At 43.5% G+C, this 26,192-nt stretch overlaps 1 protein-coding gene and 1 long non-coding RNA gene across 3 annotated transcripts; both read left to right on the top strand.

Annotated features, from left to right (window-relative positions):
* The first annotated feature begins 3,786 nt into the window (after nt 1-3,786).
* B3GNT2 (UDP-GlcNAc:betaGal beta-1,3-N-acetylglucosaminyltransferase 2) lies at nt 3,787-19,485 on the top strand. Of its 2 annotated transcripts, none has more exons than XM_023746459.1 (2): nt 3,787-3,812; nt 16,941-19,485. In XM_023746459.1, exon 2 carries the CDS (start codon nt 16,950-16,952, stop codon nt 18,141-18,143), a length of 1,194 nt encoding a protein of 397 aa, XP_023602227.1. In that variant the 5' UTR covers nt 3,787-3,812; nt 16,941-16,949; the 3' UTR covers nt 18,144-19,485. The 2 variants fall into 2 exon arrangements, with proteins under 2 accessions (XP_023602227.1, XP_014302412.1); XM_014446926.2 differs by lacking the exon at nt 3,787-3,812 and adding an exon at nt 16,683-16,853.
* Nucleotides 19,486-20,800: 1,315 nt separating this feature from the next.
* On the top strand, nt 20,801-24,605 carry LOC106694709. Its single transcript, XR_001345761.2, has 2 exons — nt 20,801-21,420; nt 23,519-24,605. It is a non-coding gene; the product is annotated as an uncharacterized LOC106694709 (long non-coding RNA).
* The last annotated feature ends 1,587 nt before the right edge of the window (nt 24,606-26,192 follow it).

Below are 26,192 nucleotides of genomic sequence, written 5' to 3'. Positions count from 1 at the left end.
CTCTTGGTATTCCTTTTGAGAGGCTTATTTGGAGGGAGGGCTAAATGTAATGCACTGAGGGAATTGAGGCGGAGGCAGTGGGATTTGAACCTGGACCTTCAAGAATGGGGATGGGATTGAGAAGCAAGAAAATGGACGTTTTAGGCTGGGAGGAGCTACATAAGCAAAGGTGTGGGTGGGGAGGACAGCAGTTCTTAGGGGTGCTGAGGCCTCTGGAAGGGGACTTGCAGGTGGCTCACCTGGATCTAGGATCAGGTCTTTGTGAGAATGCTTAGGGGAGATGCAGATGCTGACCTCCCCTCCACCCTGGCTGTGCCAGCCATTCAGTTCATGCCTGGCTTCAGGTTTGACAGCAGCTGGGATGGACTTGCTGGCTGGGGCGGCCCATCTGGGCCCCAGATCCTGCCCCCTCCACCCACTCTGTCTTGGGAACCTCAGACAAGTTTTTGGGAACAGTTCACTTATCTGTAAAATGAAGATACCTCAGTAACCACTTCACAGAACTGTATATCCAGTGAGATCCTTGACGTACTTTCTGGCACATGGACAAGCCCTCTGTGGATGGTGGGGGCTGGTGTGCTGTTGTTAATTTGTCTTGTTATAAAAAGTGCCCCTGGCCCTAACCGGTTTGGCTCAGCGGATAGAGAGTTGGCCTGCGGACTGAAGGGTCCCGGGTTCGATTCTGGTCAAGGGCATGTACCTGGGTTGCGGACACATCCCCAGTAGGGGGTGTGCAGGAGGCAGCTGATCGAAGTTTCTCTCTCATCGATGTTTCTAACTCTCTATCCCTCTTCCTTCCTCTCTGTAAAAAATCAATAATATATATGTATTTTTTAAAAGTGCCCCTGATAGCGCCATCCCATTTTTTCATTCCTTGTCTTTTTTCTTCCTCCCCCAAAGCATTAGACCTGTTGATTCCTTTTAGTTTAATACAACATTATTATTATTTTTTTAAAAATATATTTTATTGATTTTTTACAGAGAGGAAGGGAGAGAGATAGATAGTTAGAAACATCGATGGGAGAGAAACATCGACCAGCTGCCTCCTGCACATCTCCCACGGGGGATGTGCCCGCAACCCAGGTACATGCCCTTGACCGGAATCGAACCGGGGACCTTTCAGTCCGCAGGCCGACGCTCTATCCACTGAGCCAAACCGGTTTTGGCAATACAACATTATTTAAGTCTCTGCACATGCAAGTTCTGCACAGTGTTCTGTGATTTTCGTGCATGGTGTTAAAGAGCGAGTCAGGCAGTAATCTCAAGGCTGCTTCTCTAAGGCACTCAGCTTGGGGTCCTGGAGCCTGAGGGCGTGGTGCCTGTTGCTCCTTGGTGTCCCCGTCATTGTAACCAAAGGCAAGTGCTCACTAAGAAAACATGTTACTGGAAGCCTTCATTCTAACAGCCGAGGAATTGAGACTTCCCAAAGCAGTTATTAAATTATGTAAAATATATACAGTGAATGTCATTGGTAGTAATTTAAGTATTTGTTGAAGTTATAAAAGAAGGCTAACTTTAATATGCTATATGCAATCCTAACTTGCAGCATGTTTTCTTGATTTGGGGAGGTTATATTTTGGAAGGAAGACACATGTGAACTTTTATTTATTTGATGAAGATGCTCTCAAACTCTACATTTGATTTGTGACAAGAATTGCCAAATGTAATTTAATAGGATTGGGCTGGTCGGTGGTTGATTTGAGAGTCTGTAGGATACCTGTTGGAAATGACATAAGTGAATCTCTGTGCCAGGGGAAATGGCAGCTTGAATTTGGCTGCTCAAGTGCTGAACATTTGGTGATTGTTTTAAAATCTGAAGTTTCGACTTCTGTTTGTGGTCATTCATCACAACCCATGGAATTAAGTGGTGGGGAATGATGTAATTTTTTAAAGCCAATTTTAAAACTTTGAGGAAGTCGCCCTAACCGGTTTGGCTCAGTGGATAGAGCGTCGGCCTGTGGACTCAAGGGTCCCAGGTTCAATTCCAGTCAAGGGCATGTACCTTGGTTTCGGGCACATACCCAGTAGGGAGTGTGCAGGAGGCAGCTGATCGATGTTTCTAACTCTCTATCCCTCTCCCTTCCTCTCTGTAAAAAATCAATAAAATATATTAAAAAAAAAACAAACTTTGAGGAAGTCAACTTTGTATTTAATTCAATTAGTCTTTTTTAAGTTTTTAATTTTTATATAGTTGACTTTATCAATTTATTTTTATTGCTTTTAGAGAGAGGAAGGGAGAGAGAAACATCAATGATGAGAGAGAATCATCAATCGGCTGCCTCCTGCATGCCCCCTACTGGGGATCAAGCCCGAAACCCAGGCATATGCCCTGACCAGGAATCGAACCGTGACCTCCTGGTTCATGGGTCCAGGATGGACCACTGAGTCACACAGACCAGGCTCAATAGTCTTTAATTGAAATTTGCATGTATTTACTATGTAAAATGATACTAATCTCTTTTCCAATACCTGTATGAAAATATTCTTTCTTAATCTATTTTCACCAGCTTTTCTATGTATCTATAGGATACAACTGCCCACATAGCAGGCACCAGATAACCCCTCCCCCTCTTCCTGCATCAAGATTGCAAACCATGGCCGAGGGCCTACGTATTTCCAGAAGCATTTATACAAGGTCACTTTGATAACTTGGTTTATATAATGGAACTTTGTTTCTAGTCCAGCCCTGTAATTTATGCTCATGGGTTTTTATTAATTTTTAAATTTTTATTCATTTTTAATTGCCTTCTTCCTCCCCTCCACCACTCCTTGGGCCTAAGTTTATTTACAGATTTAATTGTATGGGACTGTTTCCTGCGATGTTGTTGTAATGTACCCCGAGAATCACAGAAGGACGCCTCAAGAAGTCGAATTAAAGAGTCACATTTATTGCAATCCGGGACTATGAGGGGCCATTCCCCAAATCTCATAGTAACAAGATGGTCGCAGCTCCAAGGTTATATAGGCAAAAAATCACAAAGGTATTGATTACATCCCAGGGTTTGTAATGAGGAACTTGGCTCGCAAAAAGCAGTTTACAGAAGCAGAAGCAGCATGTTAATTATAGTTTTGGGTCTGGGGGTCACTGAATTGACAGAAATACATTATCTAGAGCCCTCGGGTCTGGAATGAGGAACCTGGGTTAAACTTAGGCATGTTATCTAAATTACAGTTTTGGGTCTAGAGCCCTCTGACCTTGGGATAACTGTGCTGTCCTTCCCAGGTGGAGGAAAAATGTGCTTTCTAAGACCAGTTTGACCACAACCCATGGGATATTCACATTACAATCAATAAGGCATTTAATCGAATGGGATGATTTATGTAATTCAGAAAATCAAAATAACCTGTCCATTGTTAAACAAAGCAAATAGGTACCATACTTCAATGTGACCTCAGGTAATGCTGTCCCAGTGGGTGAGGGATGAGGCATTGAGGGGAAAGCACAGACTTGGAAAAGGCTGATGACCCTTATGGTGAGAGGTGGTGGGGACCAAGGAGGGGTGGAGGGGAATGAGGGATCGGCAACTAGACAGCCAGGGGTCTGGCGGGGCCTGGAAATGTAGGGCCTGTGTGTGAAATTATTCAGCAATGATTTGTCTAGAGCAGTGTATCAAAAAGATCAAAGAATAAAAGTTGGTATTCCTTCCTTTACTGCTCCACCCCTTTTATGTCCTTTTGTCCTCAGATTTATTGCCTGATTGTCTGAGAGGCAGACACCAGAGACGTAGAAATGAACATGGCCCAGCCCCCCTCCTGGAGGCCCACACTCCCTGTAGGTGTGTCAGACTTAACAGCAAGGTGTGATAAGTCAGGTGAATGTGAGTGTGAGGTGGAACAGCTGAGGGGAAGTAATAAAAACACACCCACCTGGTGGGAGAGATCCAGGAAGGTGCCATAGAGGCAATGCTGGGCAATTGAGCTTTTTGTTTTTTTATGTTGGGTGGCTTAGAATTGAATCTGTAGACGGTGACAGAACAGACTTTGTCACTAATAATTCTCCCCACCCTGGTTCTCCTTCCTGTGGGTGAATCTTGGTTTCCTCTTCTGTAAATGAAGTGGTTGGAGTAGAGGAGCTTATACTTAAAAGAAGCTCATCTGCTGGTAAAGATATTCTTGTAGCTTCTTTCTGGTAATGAAACTGGATTACGCTCTGAGTGTGGATTGTTGTGTGCATGTTACAGAGAAAACAAAGGGTGAGATGGTTCGGTTTGTGGCCAACACGTGTTTTTTTGCACAGGTGACAACCTTTCTCTCCGAGGCAGGAGAGCTGGGCTCCAGACCACTTCTGCACTAACCTGCAGCAGGCCGAGGGACTGCTGGGTGCCCTTCACTTCAGGCTGTGGTGCTGGAAGGGAGGGGAATGAAAAGGCAGCATTTTCTCTGTGTAAACAGCTCTGCCAAAGGGTTTGCCTGGACTTGTTTGTGATTAGCCAGTTTGAGCCCTGCCAATCTGTCATTCTTGAGTGTGGATAAATACCTAACACCTCTGTAGGGATGTCACCCGTGGTAAGGAAGGCACTGCGTTACCAACCAGGACCTCTGGGTGCCTGAAAGCAGGGAACAGTTCTCAACCTGCAATTTTATCTCTATTACTAGAGGCCCGGTGCATGAAATTCGTGCAAGGGCCCTGGCCCTGGCCCCCAGCCGCTGTGGCTTTGTCTGGAAGGAAGGATGTCCGGAAGGACGTCCAGTCTAATTAGCATATTATGCTTTTATTATTATAGATTCCCTTCACATGCTGATTAAGCTTTAGAATTGTCTATATCTTCTGGGTATCCACAAATGTAATGATTTTAGCTCCTAAATTATTTTTTTAAGTGCAACTTCTTGAAATCCTCTTTGAGTGACATTGTGTGGAAGAAAGAGTAAGAGCTTAGACTTGGGGTCGGGGCCCAAGGTTGAAGTGCTGGCTCCACAGGGATTAGCTCTGTGACCCCAGACTGGTTGCTTCACATTTTGAAGCTTGTGAAGATTAAATGAGATGGAAACATCCCAACGTAGAAAAATTGGCAAAGGGCATGGGGAGTAGGAAAATCAGGAAGGAAGCATATAAAGAGAGGGTGCAAATTAAAGTAGAAGATGCCTTTTTTGTAAAGATTATAAAGGACAATGTCCACAGTCAATGTGGACAGCTCCATGCTCATGGGTGTACAGTGTGAGGACAAATCAGTCTGGCCTTTCTTTTTGCTTGGGGGATGGCAGGGGAAGGAAGGGGAGCTATTTGATTATATTCTAAATGACTTTAAAAAATTGTGTTCTCTTTGTAATTTTTCCAAAGGAAATATAAGACAGGAAAAAGATACACGTGAGGTTGTTCATTGTTTGTTGTGTTTTTTTTTAATTATAGGGAAAATTAGAGGCCTGGTGCACAAAATTCATGTGCCGATAGGGTCCCTAGTCCTGGGAAAATCCCTTCTTCCTGCAGCACCCTCTCCAGAGCCCTCAACTTACAGAGGGCAAAAGAAAAGGATTTGAAGGGTTCCTATCCCTCCTGCTTCCTGGTGTATTGAGTGCGTGTCTTTAGGCTCCCAGAGAGCCTGCTGCTTTTCCTGCACTCCAAGGTGCCTGCCAGACACAGCTTTTTCTAGCATTTGGCTGCTCTGGCAGCAGCAGTGGCATGGGGAGCCTGCACCCAGCCCAGGTCACTGCTTCTCTGCACCCTCTCCTAGCCCCATGTGTGTGCACATTGTGAACCCCATGGTCCCAGCCATCTAGTGAGCTGGCCACCCAATATTTGTCCTGAGCAGCGGCCCTGAGCTGCTCCTGGACAAGCCATGCATTGATGTGCTGAGCTCCTGCAGAGAGAGGCCCCTCCAGGTCCAGTTCCAGCAGCACCTTGACTCCCTCTGTGTGCATGATTCCCTCTGCACCCTCATTCTGTCTGCACACCCACACAGCAGTCTAGGCTCACCTGCATCCCCAAGGTTTGTTTCCTGTAGCCCTCTGATGGGATGCTGTGTTCCAGGCTTTCTGCCTGCATCCCAGAGGGATGCTTTCCTAGTGAGTGGACCATCTCTGGCCTGTGCCAGGGACTTTATGCCATCCTACCTACTTCAGCAAGCTCCGAATGCCCCTTCTACATTTGTCTTTTTCGTGTACTTTTCATCTGTAGGCCTAGAGTTTTAGTGTGTCTTTACCGTTACTCAATTATATTCTTTTTTTTAAAAAATATATTTTATTGATTTTCCACAGAGAGGAAGGGAGAGGGACAGAGAGCCAGAAACATCGATGAGAGAGAAACATCGATCAGCTGCCTCCCGCACGCCCCCCACTGGGGATGTGCCCGCAACCAAGGCACATGCCCTTGACCAGAATCGAACCTGGGACCCTTGAGTCCGCAGGCCGACGCTCCATCCACTGAGCCAAACCGGTTCGGCTCAATTATATTCTTTATACTTGCCCCGACCTGTAGGGCACGCATCGTGGGTACTCCACACCAAATCCTGCAAAGGAATGAGAGGATAGGAGACGCGAAGAAATGGAGGCAAGACAAAGTTCTGATCAAGCCTCAATTTTATTTTTACAGCGGGTAGTATTTATGTTGTTCTAGAGGGAGGGGGTGGGCAAGGGGGTAGCCTATCACTAGGGATGTAGGAGGCTCTGGAATGTCGCAGCTGTGAGCTTATCAGCGGAGATGTAGCAGCTTTGTGCTTAGGGTGAGGGTATGTTATCTTTTAACTCCAGGCCAAACCGGGAGTTGGCTTGGAGGAGCCATAAACCTATTATGCTATAAACTGGAGCTGTATATGTGATTTATAATGGCTCCCAACATATACTAAACTTCCCCTGCTTAAATTACTGTTGGTTTTTTTTGCCTCCTGGTTGGACTCAAATTGAAATGCAACCCATATGAACTAACTGAGCAAACAGAAGAATGAATCAGAAATCTTTTAGGGCAGCGATTTTCAACTGGTGTGCTGCAAGAATTTTAAAAACATGCAATACCTGACTATTTAGTCAGGGCACTGACTTCTTTTCCCGTACATTGTCAAATTAAAAAAAATGACAATAGCCAACACAACAGTAGCCATCTGGTATGAAGGAATCAAAATTGTACCTCATTTTCTTGTCAAATCGGCAAAAAATCAATATATTTTCTGATGTGCCACGGAATTTTAGTAATTTGTTTATGTGTGCGAAGAGATTAAGAAGATTGAAAATTGCTGTTCTAGAGATTTCTCTGAGGGCTCATCGAAAGCCTGACAGATTACACTTGTTGATACATCAGTCCTGGCGCTTGGAGTAGGAACTACCAAGCCATAGCCAGAAGTGACAACCTGTATTGCAGCATTTCTTCCTTAAAATGATTTCCCACCTTAGGTGAGTAGATGTCCCCAAGTTTTACATCTCTATTAGGGGCCTTCCTTCCTTTAGGCATGTTCACCCTGCCCCTGAACTGTCATGGCCTTGGTGGGAGTAACAATTACTGGAGGTCCTCCCCTCTCCTATTTTGGGAGAGGGTGGAGGAGGGGTTGGCTTGGACCTGCTGCCGGAGCATGATGGAGCCCTCACCTGGAAGCACTGCTGAATCCCTCGCACCTCCATTCCCACACACAGGGTCTGTGCAGTCAACACATCCGCATGTGTGTTGGCTTTGGTGGATCTGAGGCTGACTGTGGGAGATGAGGGACTGGGCTGTACTTCCCACCCCAGTTTACCTCTTCAAATCTTATCCCCACCCTCTTCGTCTAGGTGGACTCCCTACGTGTGGAAACTCTTATCTCCCTTCACTCGAGAAAATTCTTTAAATTATTCTATTGTACTTTAGTACTCAAAATAGGCGAGACAGATTTTTATAAATATATGTATATCATTTACCAACACACATATAAGTGCTTTTGCAGTGTCATCTCTTTGAAGAAAGGTGTGTATATTTAATTAATCCCGTTTCTACTGAGCACCTCTCTATATTCAATGAACTTGACCAGATGACCAAAATGTTGGTTCAGCAAATGCTGAATGAGTTTCAGGGCTGTGTGCTGGGGTAATGGTGGTACAATGTGGAGACCTTGCTTGTGGAAGGAGCCCAGGAGTGGATGCCCTAACTCCTGGGAGGTGAGTGCTTCAGCCAGGAGGTGACACGAGCTAATTTGGAAGGAGTAGCAGCTCTCCAAGAAGGTACAGCAGCCGAAACCGGTTTGGCTCAGTGGATAGAGCATCCGCCTGCGGACTGAAGGGTCCCAGGTTCGATTCCGGTCAAGGGCATGTACCTGGGTTGCGGGCACATCCCCCGTGGGAGATGTGCAGGAGGCAGCTGATCGATGTTTCTCTCCCATCGATGTTTCTAACTATCTATCTCTCTCCCTTCCTCTCTGTAAAAAATCAATAAAATATATTAAAAAATAAAATAGTTTAAAAAAAAAAAAAGAAGGCACAGCAGAAGGCAGAGAGAAGCTGGGATTTTCTGGAACAGAAACATGTCTGCTCTGGTTAGAGTCTAAAGTGTGTCTTGTGGAAATGGGAGGCGTTGGCAGGAGGTGATGTGAAGGGAAGCATACAGATCATCATAAAGGGTCCTGGCTGGGACCAGATGGGCATATGAGTTGAGATAATTGGAGGAATAAGGCTGGTCCTCAGGCTGGGACATATCCTTGGGCAGGAGATCTCTTAGAGGGGAAGAAGGGTGAAGCTCTGAGCTCCAGCTCTAGAAGTGGAAAAGAAGAGAGGAGCTCTAGCAGACAACACTCACTTCCAGCTGAGAATAGCGCGTTGTGGTGGTCTGACCAAACCGGGGGAGCAGTGTGAGTAGGGATTGTACACACAGGGGACTGAAGACTGAGGGGTTGGGGAGTCGGGCATATTTGGGAGCATGGCAGGAAATGAGGCATTAGGCTTCTGCAGTAGTCAGCAGCAGAGCCTGAATGGAATAGAGGAGAGGTGAGGAGAGGGTGCAAGTGGCTTTATGGAGGTGGGAGCACTGGTTCCTGGCTGGATGTGGAGAGCAGGGAGAAGAAGCAGATCAAGGTCATGCTGGGGTGTGCACCCAGGTGCTTGGGAAGTTGATTCATTGCAAATAGGGGTCTGGGAAGAGGGTCTCCCCAAAGCATTTAGAAGCTAATGTCTAGAGCAGTGATGGCGAACCTTTTGAGCTCGGTGTGTCAGCATTTTGAAAAACCCTAACTTAACTCTGGTGCCGTGTCACATATAGAAACTTTTTGATATTTGCAACCATAGTAAAACCAATACTTATATTTTTGATATTTATTTTATATATTTAAATGCCATTTAACAAAGAAAAATCAACCAAAAAAATGAGTTCGCCTGTCACCTCTGACACGCGTGTCATAGGTTCGCCATCACTGGTCTAGAGTTAGCCGGATTGACTTGTAAGCCTCCTTTTGGAGGTGATATTTAAGGCAGTGGATATATGGGTTTCTACAAAGAGTAAATTAAAAAAAATTTTTCTTTCATTTACAAAGAGTAAATTTATAAAAGAGGCAGTGAACAACAAAACTTTAGAAACGTACTTTCATTGAGTATTTGGTGGAGAAGTCAAACTTCTGAAGGAGAACTATTGAATGCCCATTGCGAGGCAGACAACAAATTGGTGTGGGAGGTTCTATCATCCCATTTTACAGAGGAGGAAACCGAGGCTCAGAGAGGTCAAACAGTTTGCCTGTAGTCACATAGCTATGTGGGTAGCAGAACCAGAACTTTGGGCTGCCTAACACCAGATGCCAGGCTGACTTTCCAAAGTGAAAAAGGATCTGGGATTGTAATCTTTTTACACTGAAGATCTAAAACTCTTGTTAGTTTTACTACAGGCAGGGGCGAGATGGCCTCTGGTAGGGTTAATTCTCTGTTGTTAGCTAAATGTTCTTCTTCCCCTTTTCTGAAAGTTCTATATGTACTTAGTGATCAATTTTATTTTAAATGATGAATATAACTTGAGGAAAATCAGCCATGCTGGGCTTTGGGGGAATTTAATCAGTGGGCACCAGAATGTGTCCTGCCAGACACTTGGACGTATAATGTTGCCTGTGGGGATGTGTAGGTGAAGAGATTGATTGTATGTGCTTTTCCCTCTTAATTTTGAACATGAAACATACTAGTAATGACTAGGAACCAAATTCCTTGAATTCAGCTAGTTCCAAGACTTACTGACCAGAAAGCAGTCAGACACATGTTCTTGCTTCAGGCCCGTCTCTGGGTGAGGTTGTGAGGGCATTCCTGAGGCTCCCTTGCCCCAGGGCTGGCAAGAACCAAGGCCAGGATTCTTGTTCCTATTAAGAAACAAGCTTTCTAGGTATGGCCCAGCTCTCTGGTCCAGCTGAGTTGCTTCATTCGAACCTTATCATCCACTGCTTGCCTTGCGTGCTAGAAGCTGTTTTCTCCCCCAGAACCATTCAGCTGCAATCTGTCCCTGTCTCTGTTCATCTGGGCAGAACCTAGAAAGGGCTGGCAAGGGCCAGGCAACAGATGGGAGCAGCCTGGGAGGAAAGGATTTGGGAAAGCCACTCTGGCCAGGCTCCTGGAGGGTGGGGAGGGCAGGGGGCAGGCAGAATGATGGACAAGTTCTCCAAACAGTAAACACATTTCTTCCACCTTTCTCTCTTTGAGGGTTTGTATGTCAGGTTTGTGCAAGAGGGTTATCCGGAAGCAGGATCCTGTGGACACGGATGCTACTAGCTCAGTCTCCTGTGGTCGAATTGGCTTGGATTTCAAGTCTCCTTGTCTCAGCCTGATTGGATGGGAGATGGGTGGTCATTTTATTGCATGATTGCAAGAAGGACCTGGTCCTGCCTTTCTCTTATCCTTAATCTTGGTACTTGAGGGCCTGGGTGTGGTTGCTGGCTCTGTGTGACTAGCTATTGGTGGCCACCAACCTCACTTACTGGAGCCCCTTGGGGGATGGGTGTCAATCACTGACTCAGCATTTTGTGAGAATGAGTCCTTGTGGCTGTCGATGGTCACATTAAGGCGTCTCCTGACCAGCACTTTGCCTCAGTGATGATAGGGCTTCCAGAAATGGAGGGGACCTTTTGGGATTGTCCTCTTCAGTGCTTCCCAGTGTAGTAGTGTCCATAATAAAACATTGGGATTGTTTGAACTGCATATTGGGAAACACAATGAGGTATGTGAGGTGTTTTGCCCAGAACTTGGCCTTAGAGCAGGGGTGGGCAAACTTTTTGACTCGAGGGCCACAATGGGTTCTTAAACTGGATCGGAGACCCGGAACAAAAGCATGGATGGAGTGTTTGTGTGAACTAATATAAATTCAAAGTAAACATCATTACATAAAAGGGTACGGTCTTTTTTTTTTTTTTAGTTTTATTCATTTCAAACGGGCCGGATCCGGCAGAGTAATCATTCAATGAATGTTAGTTATGATTACCACTCTGCCTCCCATATCTATTTTTGACTCATGGTAGTTTTTGTCAGTTAAAATGTACAAAGCTTTAAAATATGTAATACTCTTAAAGAAGATCATCCATCGAAAATAAGACTTGCATCCCTGCAGTTCCTTTAGTCGTAATTCTGTGTGGCAGCATTCACTTGCATCACGGTTTAAAACTTGGATTCTGGAGCCCAACTGCTTGGGTTTGAATCCTGGCTCTGCCATTTACCAGACGTGTGACCTTGGGCAAGTGAAATCCCTTCTGAGACCATCTGCCTCATGGGATTGCTAGGTCCAGGCAGGTACCTGAATATTTATTAAAATAAAACAGATGCTCATATTTTACTATTATGTTTAGGAACCCTTTCTAATTGAGGGCTTCAGGCAAATAGCACAGGCCCAAGGAGAGGTGTGTAGGGTCCATACAGTGATGGAGTGTCTGTGGCACGGTGAGGCCATGACACAGGCTAGTGACGTGGGCTGCAGAAATGAGAACCCCATGTCGGGAATTCTGTGTGATGTGCTCCACACCCGCCCCAGGCAGTCTGGATGTGTGTGTGGTAGAGGCTGTTCAAGGAGGGAGGTGGTGTGGTGGCAGTAAAGAATGTTAAAGTAGCCTGTAATCCCAGCATCCTGATTAAACCGGTCTTGTTTTTGTGTGGTGTTTTATCTGGATTTTCACATAATCCGTACTATTTTGTAATCCACTTGCAGCTATAACAAATATGTTTTTCTGCCTCTGCTTTGCCTTTCTAAATATTTTCATTACAAAATAAAGGAGGAAGTTGTTTTTCACGAAACAAATAAAAATCAACTGATGTGTTTTAGAAATTTCAAGACTATTGGGTCCTTGTTGGAAGACTTTATGCCGAAGCACAAGTTGAAAAGCTAAGATTGTTCCTTGTCTGGACGTGGGGTTTCCTCCTATTTCTGTTACTCACAGTAAAAATTCCATGTTTTGCAGTGAGGGTTGTATAAAATCTTCCCCAGGGTTGGGGTAAGTTAAGCAGTGTAACTTCCTGCTCAAAAAAGGACACGGAATTGGTTTTATGTTTGCAGTGGGAATATTTAGTCAGCTATTCATAGAGCTTTTTCCCACAGATACTTTTATGGGAGGTCACTGCTTTATCCTCCTTTCCATGAACTTGGGTTTGTTGTAGAGCTCTCGTGCAAGGGACTGTGCCCGGTTCACAAATGGAAGATGACATTTAAGCCTGATGGATAAGTACAACTGAGAATCTCGGTTTTCCCACCCTTCCTTCTTGAGTTGGTTGGGGGAAAGTGCCATTCAGCGAGTAGTGGTAAGAGTTAGCCCCAGCTGCATGCTTGGCAACTTGGACAAGGAAGACTGGCCCATTCTCAGAAGGGGAGCCGGGAGCTTAATCTAGACCAGTGATGGCGAACCTATGACACGCGTGTCAGAGGTGACACGCGAACTCATTTTTTTGGTTGATTTTTCTTTGTTAAATGGCATTTAAATATATAAAATAAATATCAAGAATATAAGTCTTTGTTTTACTATGGTTGCAAATATCAAAAAATTTCTATATGGGACACGGCACCAGAGTTAAGTTAGGGTTTTTCAAAATGCTGACACGCTGAGCTCAAAAGGTTCGCCATCACTGGCCTAGACGGTCCCATGTCCCTTTCTTTGGAGAGTCTTGGTAACATCACATGTACCATGACCCTGTGCCTTGGGTCTTTTCAGTCTTGAGCCTTCACTGTTGACCTGCGCGTGCCTTGTAGAAAAAGGAGGAGATCCAAAGAGCCCCGGAATGGGAGCCAGGAGGCTGCCATCTCAGCTTTGTCACTTAGCTCTTCTGTAGCATTAGGCAGCCCCAATGAACTCTCCCTTTGAGCCTCCATTTTGCTCACTGGTGAAGGGCTATCCTCTCACCTTCCCGCAGTGGGTGCCAATGAGAAATGGGCAGGGAAATGCTCTGCAGACGAGAATCCTTGAGGAAGCAGAAGGCGAGGGTGGTGCTCCTTTGAGAGCTACACAGGCAGGCCTGTCTTAGTTGAGATGATGGGATGTCTTGGCTGGGTCTTGGTTGAGGAAATAAAAGCCTCAGTTGCAGTGGATGAAGTTGTAAACCTTGCCCAAGGTCAGCGAGCACAGTGTACTCAAAGTATTCCCAAAAGCAGGATCTGTGCTTTCCATGATAGAAACTCCAAACCATCTCTTCAGGTGGTTCTGGCTGGATCTAGATATCCACGCCCTGCCCCATAGCCTGAAAACACAGCTGGCTCATTCATCTATCATCTCACATGTTTTTCACTCTGAATCTTTTCCTACGAAAATTAACTTAGCAAAGTACTGTGCTTCCCTTAACCCCCTTAAACTGTCTTGTTTAAAACTTCCTCTAGAATTTCAGAAACAGTCTACTGATACTCATATTCTTTTTCTGAGTTGAAAACTTCTGCGAAGTAGTTAGCTATTCATAGTGTATGCTGCTTGTTTCTGAGGATCCTTCCAAATCTTTTTCCTCATTGTGGTCTTTCTCTGTTCGATATATCTCTCCTGCATTAATGTTTCTCTCTCTCTCTCCCACCCTCCCTTCCACTCTCTCTAAAAATGAATGGAAAAAATATCCTTGGGTGAGGATTAACCAAAAAAAAAAAATTGCCTATAGAGTGAAATCTGTTTGTGGCCTTTGATATTTCACTAAAATACCATTTTCATTTCTCTTTTCCTTTTTGCTATAAACAGCAGAGATCTTAAGTATACACTTAGGGTTTTGACAAATGTATACACCCATGAAATTCTCATTCCAATCAAGACATACCTTTCCTTGTTGCCATTCTTTCAGCCTGTTCAAACGAAGGGCCTAAGACCTAGAGATTGGAGCTACTGGGTTAAGTGCTACTTTAGCTTTAGGAGATGTATCCCAATTTAGAGAGAATTGTTTGTTTTTGAAAAGTGTTTAGTCTCAAATCTGCAAGCCAAAAATAAAAAAAGCTTAAAACTATCAATGATTCATTTTTCTAAAGAAACGACTAATGCTTTTAACTATGAGAAATGCTCATGCAGATACATTCCAAGTGTCTATTTGAGCTCTCTTGTCCTTTCGAGTAAGACCAGTAGCAAAGCGGTTTAAGTTGCCGAAGGTGGACTGGACTTGGACCTCAGTTTGATCGTAAGGTTTCTCCAGAAGCTTATTTGAAAGGAACTGACCTAAAGAGGGTGTGGACCCTCAGCTTAGGTGTGGACATTTTGAATTATTCAGGTTGTGTGTGACTTGGGTCCTTTAAAACTGTAATTAAGGAGTAAGAAATGTCTTGTGGTTTTTTACTACCTTCCTTGAAGGAAGTTTAAGAAGGCCTTTTTTTGGTAGCTTAAGAGACACAAGATAGCTTGGGAATTCAGATTGATTAATCTGGGCTATCCAACATGTAATGACTTCACAGCATTCTCAACAAGACAAATACTTCTACCTTGGAGCTACTTGTTAGAACCCAGTGAACTTAAAAATCCTCTTACATTAAAAAAGAGTAAACACTGCCCTTGATTAAAGTGTAGTCACACAACTTTGTTAGAGAGGTTGGAGAAGAGTGACTACCATTTGACATACCTCATTGCTTTGGCTGGAATTCCAGCTCTGCCCTTAACACAGTTACCTCTTTAAATCTGTTTCCTCAGGTATAAAATGTAAATAAAAGTAACAATCCCTGCTTCATAGGCTCACCTTATCAAGACAGTGCACAGTGCTTGGGATGCAGTACTACTTTGGGATTCTTCTTTACGGATAAAGTCCCAGTCATAATCTGAAAATAAACATTTTTACAGTGTATTGCCATTCTACTTTTGTGGGTTGTCTTTTAATGTCAAGCTTATCTAAATGGTTGTTCTGGTGTGGGTCATCCATCTCAATAGTGTCAGAACTCTGGAGTTACATCCCCAGCAAACCACGCCATTACTCTTTGTTCTTCTATTGCCCATAGACTGAAATCTGTTTGTGGCCTTTGATATTTCACTAAGATGTCACTTTCATTTCTCTTTTCCTTTATTTGCTATAAACAGCATGAAATTCTCATTCTGATCAAGACATACACAGTAAAAATATTTTTTTTTGGTCAATCCTCACCCGAGGATATTTTTTCCATTCATTTTTAGAGGATGGAAGGGAGGATGGGAAGATTGGGAGGGAGGGAGGGAGGGAGGGAGAGAGAGAGAGAGAGAGAGAGAGAGAGAGAGAGAGAGAGAGAGAGAGAGAGAGATACAAGAGAGACATATTGATTAGCTGCCTCCTGCATGCACCCTGACTGGGGCTGGGATTGAACCCACAACCTTTGGTGCTCGAATTGGAGCGCCAAGCGCTGAGCACACTGGCCAGGGCTCATTTCTATACTCTAGAACATTCCCTCCTGCCCCTCTCCAGACAAAACCTCTACCCCTGTCACTTTCAGACATCTAGGACCTGGGTTAATTTTGCCTTCTTGAACCTAACATAAATGGAATTTGAGGTCTGTCTTTCACTCATATGGTACTCTTGTTACTAGTAGCAATAGTTTCCTTTTTATTGCTGAGGGTTATTCCATTGTATGAACATACTGAAATTTGAAAATCTATTTTTCTGTTGGTGGTATATGAGTTGTTCTCAGTTTTTAGAAATTAGGATAAAGCTGGTATGACTCTTGTCATTTGATTTCTCTGAGCACTCAGTGTGGTTACTGGCTCCTTCACCCCTAGCCCTCCAACTCTGGGCAGGCGTCTTCATCTCTCTGCCTTTGTTTTCTAACCCATGAAATGGTGGGTTGGGAAACAATTCAGACTTGGGACCACCATTAAAAATAATAAAAAATAAAATCTTGGAGTGAATTCCATGAAACTATACACATCGCCACACCTATAAATACATACAGTTATATGTGTGTGCACATATGTGTACTGGATCACAATATAAAATGTATTTGATATTATGAATTGTGGGAAAATCAATTTGTAGCACATTGAGTTGTATGTGTCCTTGTAAGCAAGGAAGTCAAGCACCTGTGAGGTTATTTAGTAAATGCATGTTTCTGCCCTCCGGTGTCTAAAACACCCATAGTGTTAACAGCCACTTATATACTGCTTCCTATGGGCCAGCCACGGTTTTAAAAGCTTTACATATAAAATCATGTAGCCCTCACACCCATCCTGTGAGGTAGAATTCAGTGGTTGGCAAACCGCGGCTCATGAGCCACATGTGGTTCTTTGGCCCCTTGAGTGTGGCTCTTCCACAAAATACCGGCTTATGCGCATGGGCCACGAAGTTTCAATCGCACTGTATGTGCGCGCCCCCACGTGGTATTTTGTGGAAGAGCCACACTCAAGGGGCCAAAGAGCCACATGTGGCTCTCGAGCCGCGGTTTGCCAACCACAGAGGTAGATTATTATCTCCATTTTATAGGTGGAGAAGCTGAGACCAGTTATACCACTGGCCCGAGGTCCCACAGCTAGAACGGTGAGGCCGCGATTGGAACCTAGGCCATCTGCATCTAGAGTCTGTGCTCTGAACCACTCTTCCAGGGGGAGGTAAAGTCCAAGAGGCAAGTGACATATGTGAGCCAACGCAGATGAATAATTATTCAATTAATACAATGCTCCTCCCTTTTGTTCCAGATATGAGAAATGAGTGTTGGACGTCGAAGAATAAAGTTGTTGGGTATCCTGATGATGGTAAATGTCTTCATTTATTTGATTGTGGAAGTCTCCAAAAACAGTAACCAAGACAAAAATGGAAAGGGGGAAGTAATTATACCCAAAGAGAAGTTCTGGAAGATATCCACCCCTCCCGTGGCATATTGGAACCGGGAACAAGAAAAGCTGAACAGGAGGTACAATCCCATTTTGAGCATGCTGGCAAACCAGACGGGGGAAGCAGCCGGGTTTTCCAACATAAGCCATCTGCATTATTGCGAACCTGACCTGAGGGTCACATCTGTAGTCTCAGGTTTCAGCAATTTGCCGGACAGGTTTAAAGACTTTCTGCTGTATTTGAGATGTCGAAATTATTCGCTGCTGATAGATCAACGGGATAAGTGTGCAAAGAAACCCTTCTTACTGCTGGCGATTAAGTCCCTCACTCCACATTTCGCTAGAAGGCAAGCAATTCGGGAATCTTGGGGCAGAGAGACCAGTGTGGGGAACCAAACAGTGGTGCGAGTCTTCTTACTGGGCCAGACCCCCCCGGAGGACAACCACCCCGATCTTTCAGATATGCTGAAATTTGAGAGTGAGAAGCACCAAGACATTCTTATGTGGAACTACAGAGACACCTTCTTCAACTTGTCTCTGAAAGAAGTGCTCTTTCTCAGGTGGGTGAGCACTTCCTGCCCAAATGCCGAGTTCATTTTCAAGGGCGATGACGATGTTTTTGTGAATACCCATCATATCCTGAATTACTTGAATAGCTTATCCAAGAACAAAGCCAAAGATTTGTTTATAGGGGATGTGATCCACAACGCTGGACCTCATCGGGATAAGAAACTGAAGTACTACATCCCAGAAGTTGTTTACACTGGCGTCTACCCGCCTTACGCCGGGGGAGGTGGGTTCCTGTACTCCGGCCACCTGGCTCTGAGGCTGTACAATGTAACTGACCAGGTCCTTCTGTACCCCATTGATGATGTTTATACTGGAATGTGCCTTCAGAAACTCGGCCTCGTTCCAGAGAAACACAAAGGCTTCAAGACATTTGATATAGAAGAGAAAAAAAGAAATAACATTTGTTCCTATATAGATTTGATGTTAGTACATAGCAGAAAACCTCAAGAGATGATTGATATTTGGTCTCGATTGCAAAATGCTCATTTAAATTGCTAAAATGTATACAAACTAAGTTTTGCATAGAACGTCATATCTTGGGTAGTTCCCAGTTGGGTTCTCTCATTAGGGGTAATTTCTATGTTAAACCATCAAAATTGCCTTCGTAAGTAGTAGCTATTTGAGGGCCTCTACACCCTTTGATGTACTTTCTGAAAAAGAAAAGCAGAAGGTCATAATGTTTAAAGGAAGCTACAGCAGGATGATTGGTTCTGATTCTTCCTACTGGCTAGTGGTCATTATTTTCTAATTTACCCCCCTTCTTGTCTGAAATCATGTTTTTGGAATTTGACTATATTTTAAGTTATTTTTTATTTGACCTAATATTGTAATATTCCAACTTTTTGTTATAATGAGTAAATTGTCCGCAATGTAGGTGTTTAAAACCTATTGGCTACAAATGATTTGTTATATATGATTCAATGATTTTTGTGATGATATTTGAATTACATTTATTTTCGTAGAATTTAGACAAATTTTAAAAAATTATCTAGAAAAATTGACCTCTGTTGAAATTTCCTGCCACCCCAACAGTATTTTCTTGCGTTAATATAATCAGTTAATTTTGCAAAACAAAGATCACTGTGTGATCCAGTTTATCTTGCTATGGTCTTATGGTCATAAAGAGATTATGACATAGGAACATAATAACTGTTCTTGTATTTGATTTGCTGGGTGGTATAATAGTTCACTATTTTTAGTATTTGAAAATAATGAGTATGATTCCATAATGACCAACTAAAGATTGAATTGACCCTGGCAGAAATATTATGTTTATGATTTTTTTTTTTTTTGATGTGGACCAGGAAAACATATGTAACTTTTGAACTTTAAGGGAAAAGATTGAAGTTATAGACCTTTTCATGACTGGTTTGTCAGTTTAAAACTCCAGGATTCTGTTCTTGCCATATTTTCACATGTTGCTTAGACAAAATTATTCTGAGTAGTAAGTGAGTAGCTTCCCTGTCTCAGTGTAGAAGTGCCTGTGTTTTTATTTATTGTTCAGATCAATGACCAAAAATTTTCTTAAATATATTTTGTGTAATATTTTATTTGTATACAGTGTTGTTGATGAAATATTTAACTAGAGCATGATATTTTAAATGTAATGTGTAACATATGTAAAATAAAGTTGTTATTTTTGAATTTTAAAGTTCTTTTTTTTTGAGAGATATGAATGCTAGAGTTGAGAAAATTCTGCCAAACTGTTGCTTGTATATACCATCTTGTAACAATGCTTTCTTGAAAAAAATTTTTGTGTTTATAGAGATGAGGCTTCTTACCAGATGTGATACTTGGAACTGTAAGAAGATAGAAATAAAGTCATTGTATTTTTAATTGTCATGTGTAATAATCTATGAACTTTTTTCATTTTCCATATTTGGTTACATTTTCCCTAACGAGGCCATTGTTCTCTTCAGAAACTATATTATAGTGATATTGAGCGATAACCTTTTCTCTGTATCAATGGGTCATCTATCTTCACATTTAAAATTCTTAAAAGTGCTTTCCCACTTGATTCTGTAAAGAGGAATATGAGTATTTATTTATGCTTCCATTTTTAGTAAGTATAAAGAATTTAATTAGGAGATGGAGCAGCATTAAAAAAAACATTGTATTGTCCTAAACCAGGGGTCCTCAAACTTTTTAAACAGGGGGCCAGTTCACTGTCCCTCAGACCGTTGGAGGACCAGACTATAGTTTAAAAAAAAACTATGAATAAATTCCTATGCACACTGCACATATCTTATTTTGAAGTAAAAAAACAAAACGGGAACAAATACAATATTTAAAATGAAGAACAAGTAAAGTTAAATCAACAAACTTACCAGTATTTCAATGGGAACTATGGACCTGCTTTTGGCTAATGAGATGGTCAATGTCCGGTTCCATATTTGTCACTGCTAGTCGTAACAAGTGATGCAAGTGTGCATCAGTTAGTCTAGATCTGGTTGGAGATTTCAGATGTTTCATTCTGGAAAAAGGCTCTCCTAACTTCAAAAAAAAAGGCCCTACTAACTGCAAAATAAAATAAAAAATAGACCTCCTAACTTCAAAAAAAAAAGGTCCTACTAACTGCAAAATAAAAAAAAATAGACCTCCTAACTTCAAAAAAAAAAAAAAATCCTAACTTGTTCTTACCTCGGTCCTCAGGCAGCAGCAGGCTCTGCACAGGCAAGCTCGTGACTCGTCTGATCACACCGGAGACTGAGAGGAGGAGTCGAGAGACAGAGAGAAGGAGGGGAGTCAGAGAGTGCGGCGCACATTCCACACATGTGCACTGCGGCCCGGGAAGAGTCGGCTGCTAAGCAACAGGCAGTGGCGGCAAAAACACCCGGATAAATGTTTTCAGCGGGCTGCAGTTTGAGGACCCCTGTCCTAAACCATGTTCACTTTGGGGTTTGTACCCACAGTGATGCAATGCAGAGGCAGCCTTTACCACTTAAGTTTTGTACTAGACTCATGTTGAGAAGAAATTGCTAATGGTCAATTAAGAACAATAGAGCCCTGGCCAGTTTGGCTCAGTGGATAGAGTGTCAGCCTGCTGACTGAAGAGTACCGGGTTTGATTCTGCTCAAGGGCATGTACCTCAGTTGCAGGCTCCTCCCTGGCCTGGGCCCTGGTCGGGGCACAAGCAGAGGCAACCAATCGATGTTTCTCTCACATCGATATTTCCCTCTGTCTTTCCCTCTCTGTTTCATTCCCTCTAAAAATCAATGGAAAAATATCCGGGGGTGAGGATTAAAAAAAAAGAAGAAGAAGTAGGCATTTGATGAAGCTCAGAAAACAGAAGGGATCAGTGTTGTGAGGACATTTAGCAAACTGTCTTCTCCTACTTGGGAATGTGGAGGCCATATGTGAGCAGTTATGAGGACACAGATACTTAATGTGGGTTTGAAGACTGTAAGCTTGGTCCTTCCAAGGCTTTCATGTGACTGCATCTGACCTTTCTCCTGCAGTGGTTGCTAGCACGCCTCCTAGAGAGCAGCATTGCCACATTAGTTTAGAGAAGAGTAATCAAGCTCTCGAAACATTCACTGGTCATTGGTCCATAATTTGCATGTGTCTGTATAACTTGACCACACATTTTCAAGGAATGCATTTTTCCTCTGAGGGGAATTTCTTTAATTTTTCTTCTAGGGAATTTTCCTTCACTGGTATTTCAAGTCCGCAGAAAAAGAAGAGATGTAGCAGCTTTAGAAATATGTTTCGAGGGCTCCTGAGGGTCTTCTGTGAGCCTCCAGTTGAAGTCCTCGGTGTTGGTGATGTTTGATGGGTGAGATGACCTCTGGCTCTTCTTTATTTGGCAGAAGTTCTTGTGTGGTGGTTACCCGAGCCCACAACACTGGTCATCAGTCTCATGGGCTTTTCAGCAAAGGGATGCTTAGGTTTTAGAGCTCTACACGTGCTTTGGTTCAATCAAGGTAGTGATTGGTTCTTAAATCAATGAAGCCTTCTCTTGGTGCTCCTGAGATGGACTCTCCCCTGAGCCTCCATCTCGTGAATGTCAGCAGCTAGTTTATTCACTCTCTCAGAACTGCTCAATTCTGTGGCCTCAGTGAAACTGGCACTTGGATTTTTTTGTGTGTGTGGCTACTCCCACATCATTTTGATTTTGAGTTTGAAAGTCAAAAGGCTGAATAAACATTGACAGGGTTTGGACTTTTCATAAACCCAACCAGGCCTTAAGAGGAAAAGATGAAAGAGACCCACATGGCTCATTTCCATCCCTGACTCTGCGTGTACCCATCTCTGTTCTTAAGTTAGATGAGGGAGAATGCAAAAGAAGGGCAAGAAGTTGGGAGAATACTTGGAGTCAGACTTGAAAATTGAATCCAGAATTAAAGGCACTCAAAGTGTGACCATCTCCTACTTTAATAGCCCTGATTGATAAAGGTCTGGAATCTTAGATGTTCTAGGTTGTCATGGCCCCCTCATGCAGAAAGTGAGAATTCATTTCTTAAAGCAAAGGATTTTACTTAGGCCAAAAGTTAACTTCTCTGTGATTTACCTTTTTTTTTTCTTTCTTTTTTTGAAATATTTTATTGATTCTCCACAGAGAGGAAGGGAGAGGGACAGAGAGTTAGAAACATCAATGAGAGAGAAACATCAATCAGCTGCCTCCTGCACACCTCCCACTGGGGATGTGCCCGCAACCAAGGTACATGCCCCTGGCTGGAATCGAACCCGGGACCCCTCAGTCCGCAGGCCGACGCTCTATCCACTGAGCCAAACCGGCCAGGGCTGTGATTTACCTTCTTATGAAAAATGTCAAGTGAAGTAAAAATTCTGATTTAGAATGAGAAAACAAATACTTCATGTTCTGGGCTGTACAGATTATTGGATAAATTAAGTTTTTCTTTAATGTTTATTCTATATTGATTTTATTCTCTAAATGCTAGGAACATCTGCCAAATAATCTTGATGAACTTTATTAGCATTAACAATAAATCTGAAAAATTTAACTATTATCCTGATTCATTCAGGTCTCAAAGTAAAATATTAGGAATGGTGGGGGGTGTTTTTTTTGGCCATGATATCATATCTTGAAAGATAGAGGCCATGAATGAGGCACTTTTGTCTTTAGGGAGCCCAAAAAATTTTGTCATATTGCATGTAAATGATCATATTTATTAATTTTAAGATGTGATACTTTTTATATACCACTAAAAAGCTGCCAATTCAGTATGATTTATATCAATTGTATGATGTGTGTCAATTGCAGAGATATTAAAATGTGAAAGGTTATATCTTAGAATACCTGAGATAAGCATTAGTGTGTATATAGACACAAAAATACACCAATAAGTCAAGGCCCGGTGGTGGAACAAAGGTGCCTGTAGCTTCCTGACCGCTGCCCAGCATCTAGGGGATGCGCTTTCATTCTCCAGCAGTAAGCCACATGAACGTACATCCCAAGTGTTAGCAAGGACTCACTCATTGCCCTGGAAACCTACCATCCTCTGACTAGCTTGTCTTCAACTAACATTCTTTTCCTGTTCATCACTGTCCTTCACGCTGCCCACTGTGCACAGAGCTTAGTAGCCAGGGAGGTGGCCTTGGGGCTGTGGGTCTCATTTACAGACACCCAACCCTGCCCAGGCAGCACCCCTGCAGCTGACAAAATATTCCCCGGGCGAGGGTGGGAGGGGAGTGGCCAGGCACTCCCAGCCTCAGTCTGGCCCTACCCGAGGTCTCCCTATAGAGAAAAGACCAACTCACACCTTTGAATCAATGGCCCTCTGGGCTCTTCATCCTCTTGTTCAAGGGTCCCAGGCATTGGGCTTAGAAGGTTTTTTTTTCTCTTGTCTTACTTCATTGCAAAATGTGCAGTCATGAGGTGTTAACTAATCACTGGGTAATTTATTTCCCAGTGTGTGGGGTGGAGAGAAGAAAATGAAAACAACTTTGTTGGAACAGGACAAAGACAGCTGTGGGGCAGGCTTGCAGAGGCCTAGCAGGAAACCTAACCATGCAGACACCCAGGAATCAGACGACAGATGCCAAGGCCCTGCACACTAACAAGGCACATGTCCTGCCTGTTCTGCTTGTTGGAACATTTGAAGAGGAACATACGCCCTCCGCCCTCCCGGTGGTGGGTGCTGCAGTCAACCAGGAGGCCAGAGCTGCAGATTCTGTACCCTCTCATCTGCTGCTGTCCTCCTGGCTGGTGAGATGGGAGAAACTCAGAAACGTACACAGAGAGAAAAACAAAATAATCAAATGTGGGCAAAATAGCAATTATTTTTTTCCTCTTGTGGGATATGAGAAATGAGTGGTGGACATTGAGGGATAAAGTTGAAGGGCTTCATGTTGGTGGGAAATGCCTTTATTTGGTTGCAAAAGCCTCCCCACGTGAGTCACTATGGAAGGAATGTAGCAGGAGGAGTTGTGACACATTGTCATGAAAATTAAGAGCTATCTCAGTCATCAGGTCCTCCTGGATTGAAGAACAAGACAAACGGAAGATGCAGAATAATCCCAGAGAACCCGGAGGCTGGGGAGGAGCATTACATTGTAGGAGGGAGCCTGTCTTGTCAGCCACACCTCCAGACATTGCGGAGCTGCTTATTGAAATGAGTGCTAGCACCCTCCCTGCAACTGGGACCTGCTCAGTAAGGGCAGTGTTAGCGCAAAACCCCCAGCTCTGGCAGACCTTTAACAATATGGCCGACAGTTGAAACCATTTTCTGCTTTATCCCAAATCTGGACATGTTTCATTGCTGGTAGACCAACCCAATAAGTAACTCTTCTGAGATGGGCTTGGTTTGTTTGGAGAATCTTGCACTTACAAAATATATTTTAAAATCATTTGAAATTTTAAAATTTTCGACTTACAGAACAAATATAAGACAGAGAGTACCCGTATACTTCCACCTAACTTTCCTAATGTCAGCATTTTACAGAACCCTATTACAATGTTCAAAATAAACATTGGACAAACCAACAACAGGAAATCAACATTGCTATAATTCTGTTACCTACACCAAGATCTTACTGGAACTTTACCATCACTAATGTCTATTTTCTGTTTCGGGATCCTATACAAGGTCCCACAAAGCATTTAGTTATTTTTCCTTGGTCTTCTCCAATCTGTTGTAGTTTTTCAACCTTTCCTTGCCTCTCTTGACTTGAATACTTTTGAAGAGTGGTGGGCTTGTCTGATGTGTTCCTCACAATTAGAACGAGGTTATGTATGTTTGGCAAGAATGCCACAGACGTGATGTTGTGGCCTCAGTGCAGCTTGTCAGGGCTTCATGATGCCACTGTGTCCCACTCCTGGCACTTTACACCTTGTTCACTGGGCTTCACTGTAAGATATTATCTTCCTCTTTGTAGTTAAGAGACTTAACTACATTTATACATTTAAACTGTATAATAATTCAATGAGTTCATGCATGGAAAGTACTTAGAGCCTGGCGTGTCGTCAGAGCTCAATGAATGGTAGCTGTGGCTTTTTTCATCATCGTTATTGCTGCCCCTGTCTTAGTTCTGTCCCTGGTTTTCCTTCTCTGGTGTTGATTGCTTGTCCTGTTCCTTCATTATTCTCTGCATCCCATGCTGACCCACTCCTGACGGGTCACTTTCTCACATTGGGGTTAGTGCTCTCATTCGAAATATCTGTGGCCTTGAGGAGGGCACAGAAGAGCTGCATGCCTCTCAGCATGTGGGGGTTAGGGTGGGCAAGAGCCTGCTGTAACTCCAGGGTAAGGGCACAGCCATGCTCACAGGAGCAAGGGTACCTCCGTCTTTGCAGGATGTGTTTGCTTCAGAGGTGGCCTTGGTTGGGGGTGTGGGCCCAGCTGGCACATATCTCTCATGGTAGAGTCTGGACCAGAACCCAAGGACCCATAGTCACTCTCCTCTTGGACCTGGAGGGACAGGTTGGGGAAAAGGCCACCTGGCTGAGGCCTTGAAGCAGGACTGAGCCAGAGGTGGACCTCCTCCTGTGGAAGGTAGAGTTCTTTCCAACAAGGGGGTGGGGCTGCTGTACTGAGCAACCTTCAGGAGTCACAGCAGAAAAGGAGTCGGGTCAGGATTGGAGGAAGCATCGAGGTTTGATGTGATAGAGCCCTCCCAACGCGGGCAAGGATGCCCAAGTTAAAGCAACCTTGGTTCCCCCTCCATGAGAGCAGAGATGCCAGTGTGCTCAAGAACAGCCTGCTAGGAATTGCTTTCCGGGAGATTCCTTGTCCTACTCTAGCACACAGAGCTTTATTTACAGAACGGCTGTTCTTGGCAGTTTTCTCAGCCTCCCAGACTCTTGCCCTACTGTTGAGCATTTCGGCTCTATTTTTACTCAGAGATGAGAAGTTTCCCATGTTTGAAAATAGCTGCACGTAGAGGACTGTTAAGTTACTACTTTTGTCTGCTTAGGATGTTTTCAGGAGAAAGTCAAAGTTTTAAAACATACGCATGGGCATTCACCTAGGCCTGAAAATTTCAAAGACAGTGAGGCAGCATTGGGTATATGTGACACTTCAGACAAAGGAGAAAGTGAGGAACGGGGTATTCGATTGCAGAAGGGAGAAAGGGCGATTTACAGAT

This window comes from Myotis lucifugus, unplaced genomic scaffold, assembly GCF_000147115.1.
Source record: "Myotis lucifugus unplaced genomic scaffold, Myoluc2.0 scaffold_6, whole genome shotgun sequence".
NCBI classification, from domain to species: Eukaryota; Metazoa; Chordata; class Mammalia; order Chiroptera; family Vespertilionidae; genus Myotis; species Myotis lucifugus.
Note: the sequence above shows the minus strand (reverse complement) of the source record. Positions and strands in the feature narration are given on the sequence as shown.

Coding starts and splice junctions, on each gene's coding strand:
- B3GNT2 (XM_023746459.1), top strand. CDS start 16,950: ATGAGTGTTGGACGTCGAAGAATAAAGTTGTTGGGTATCCTGATGATG.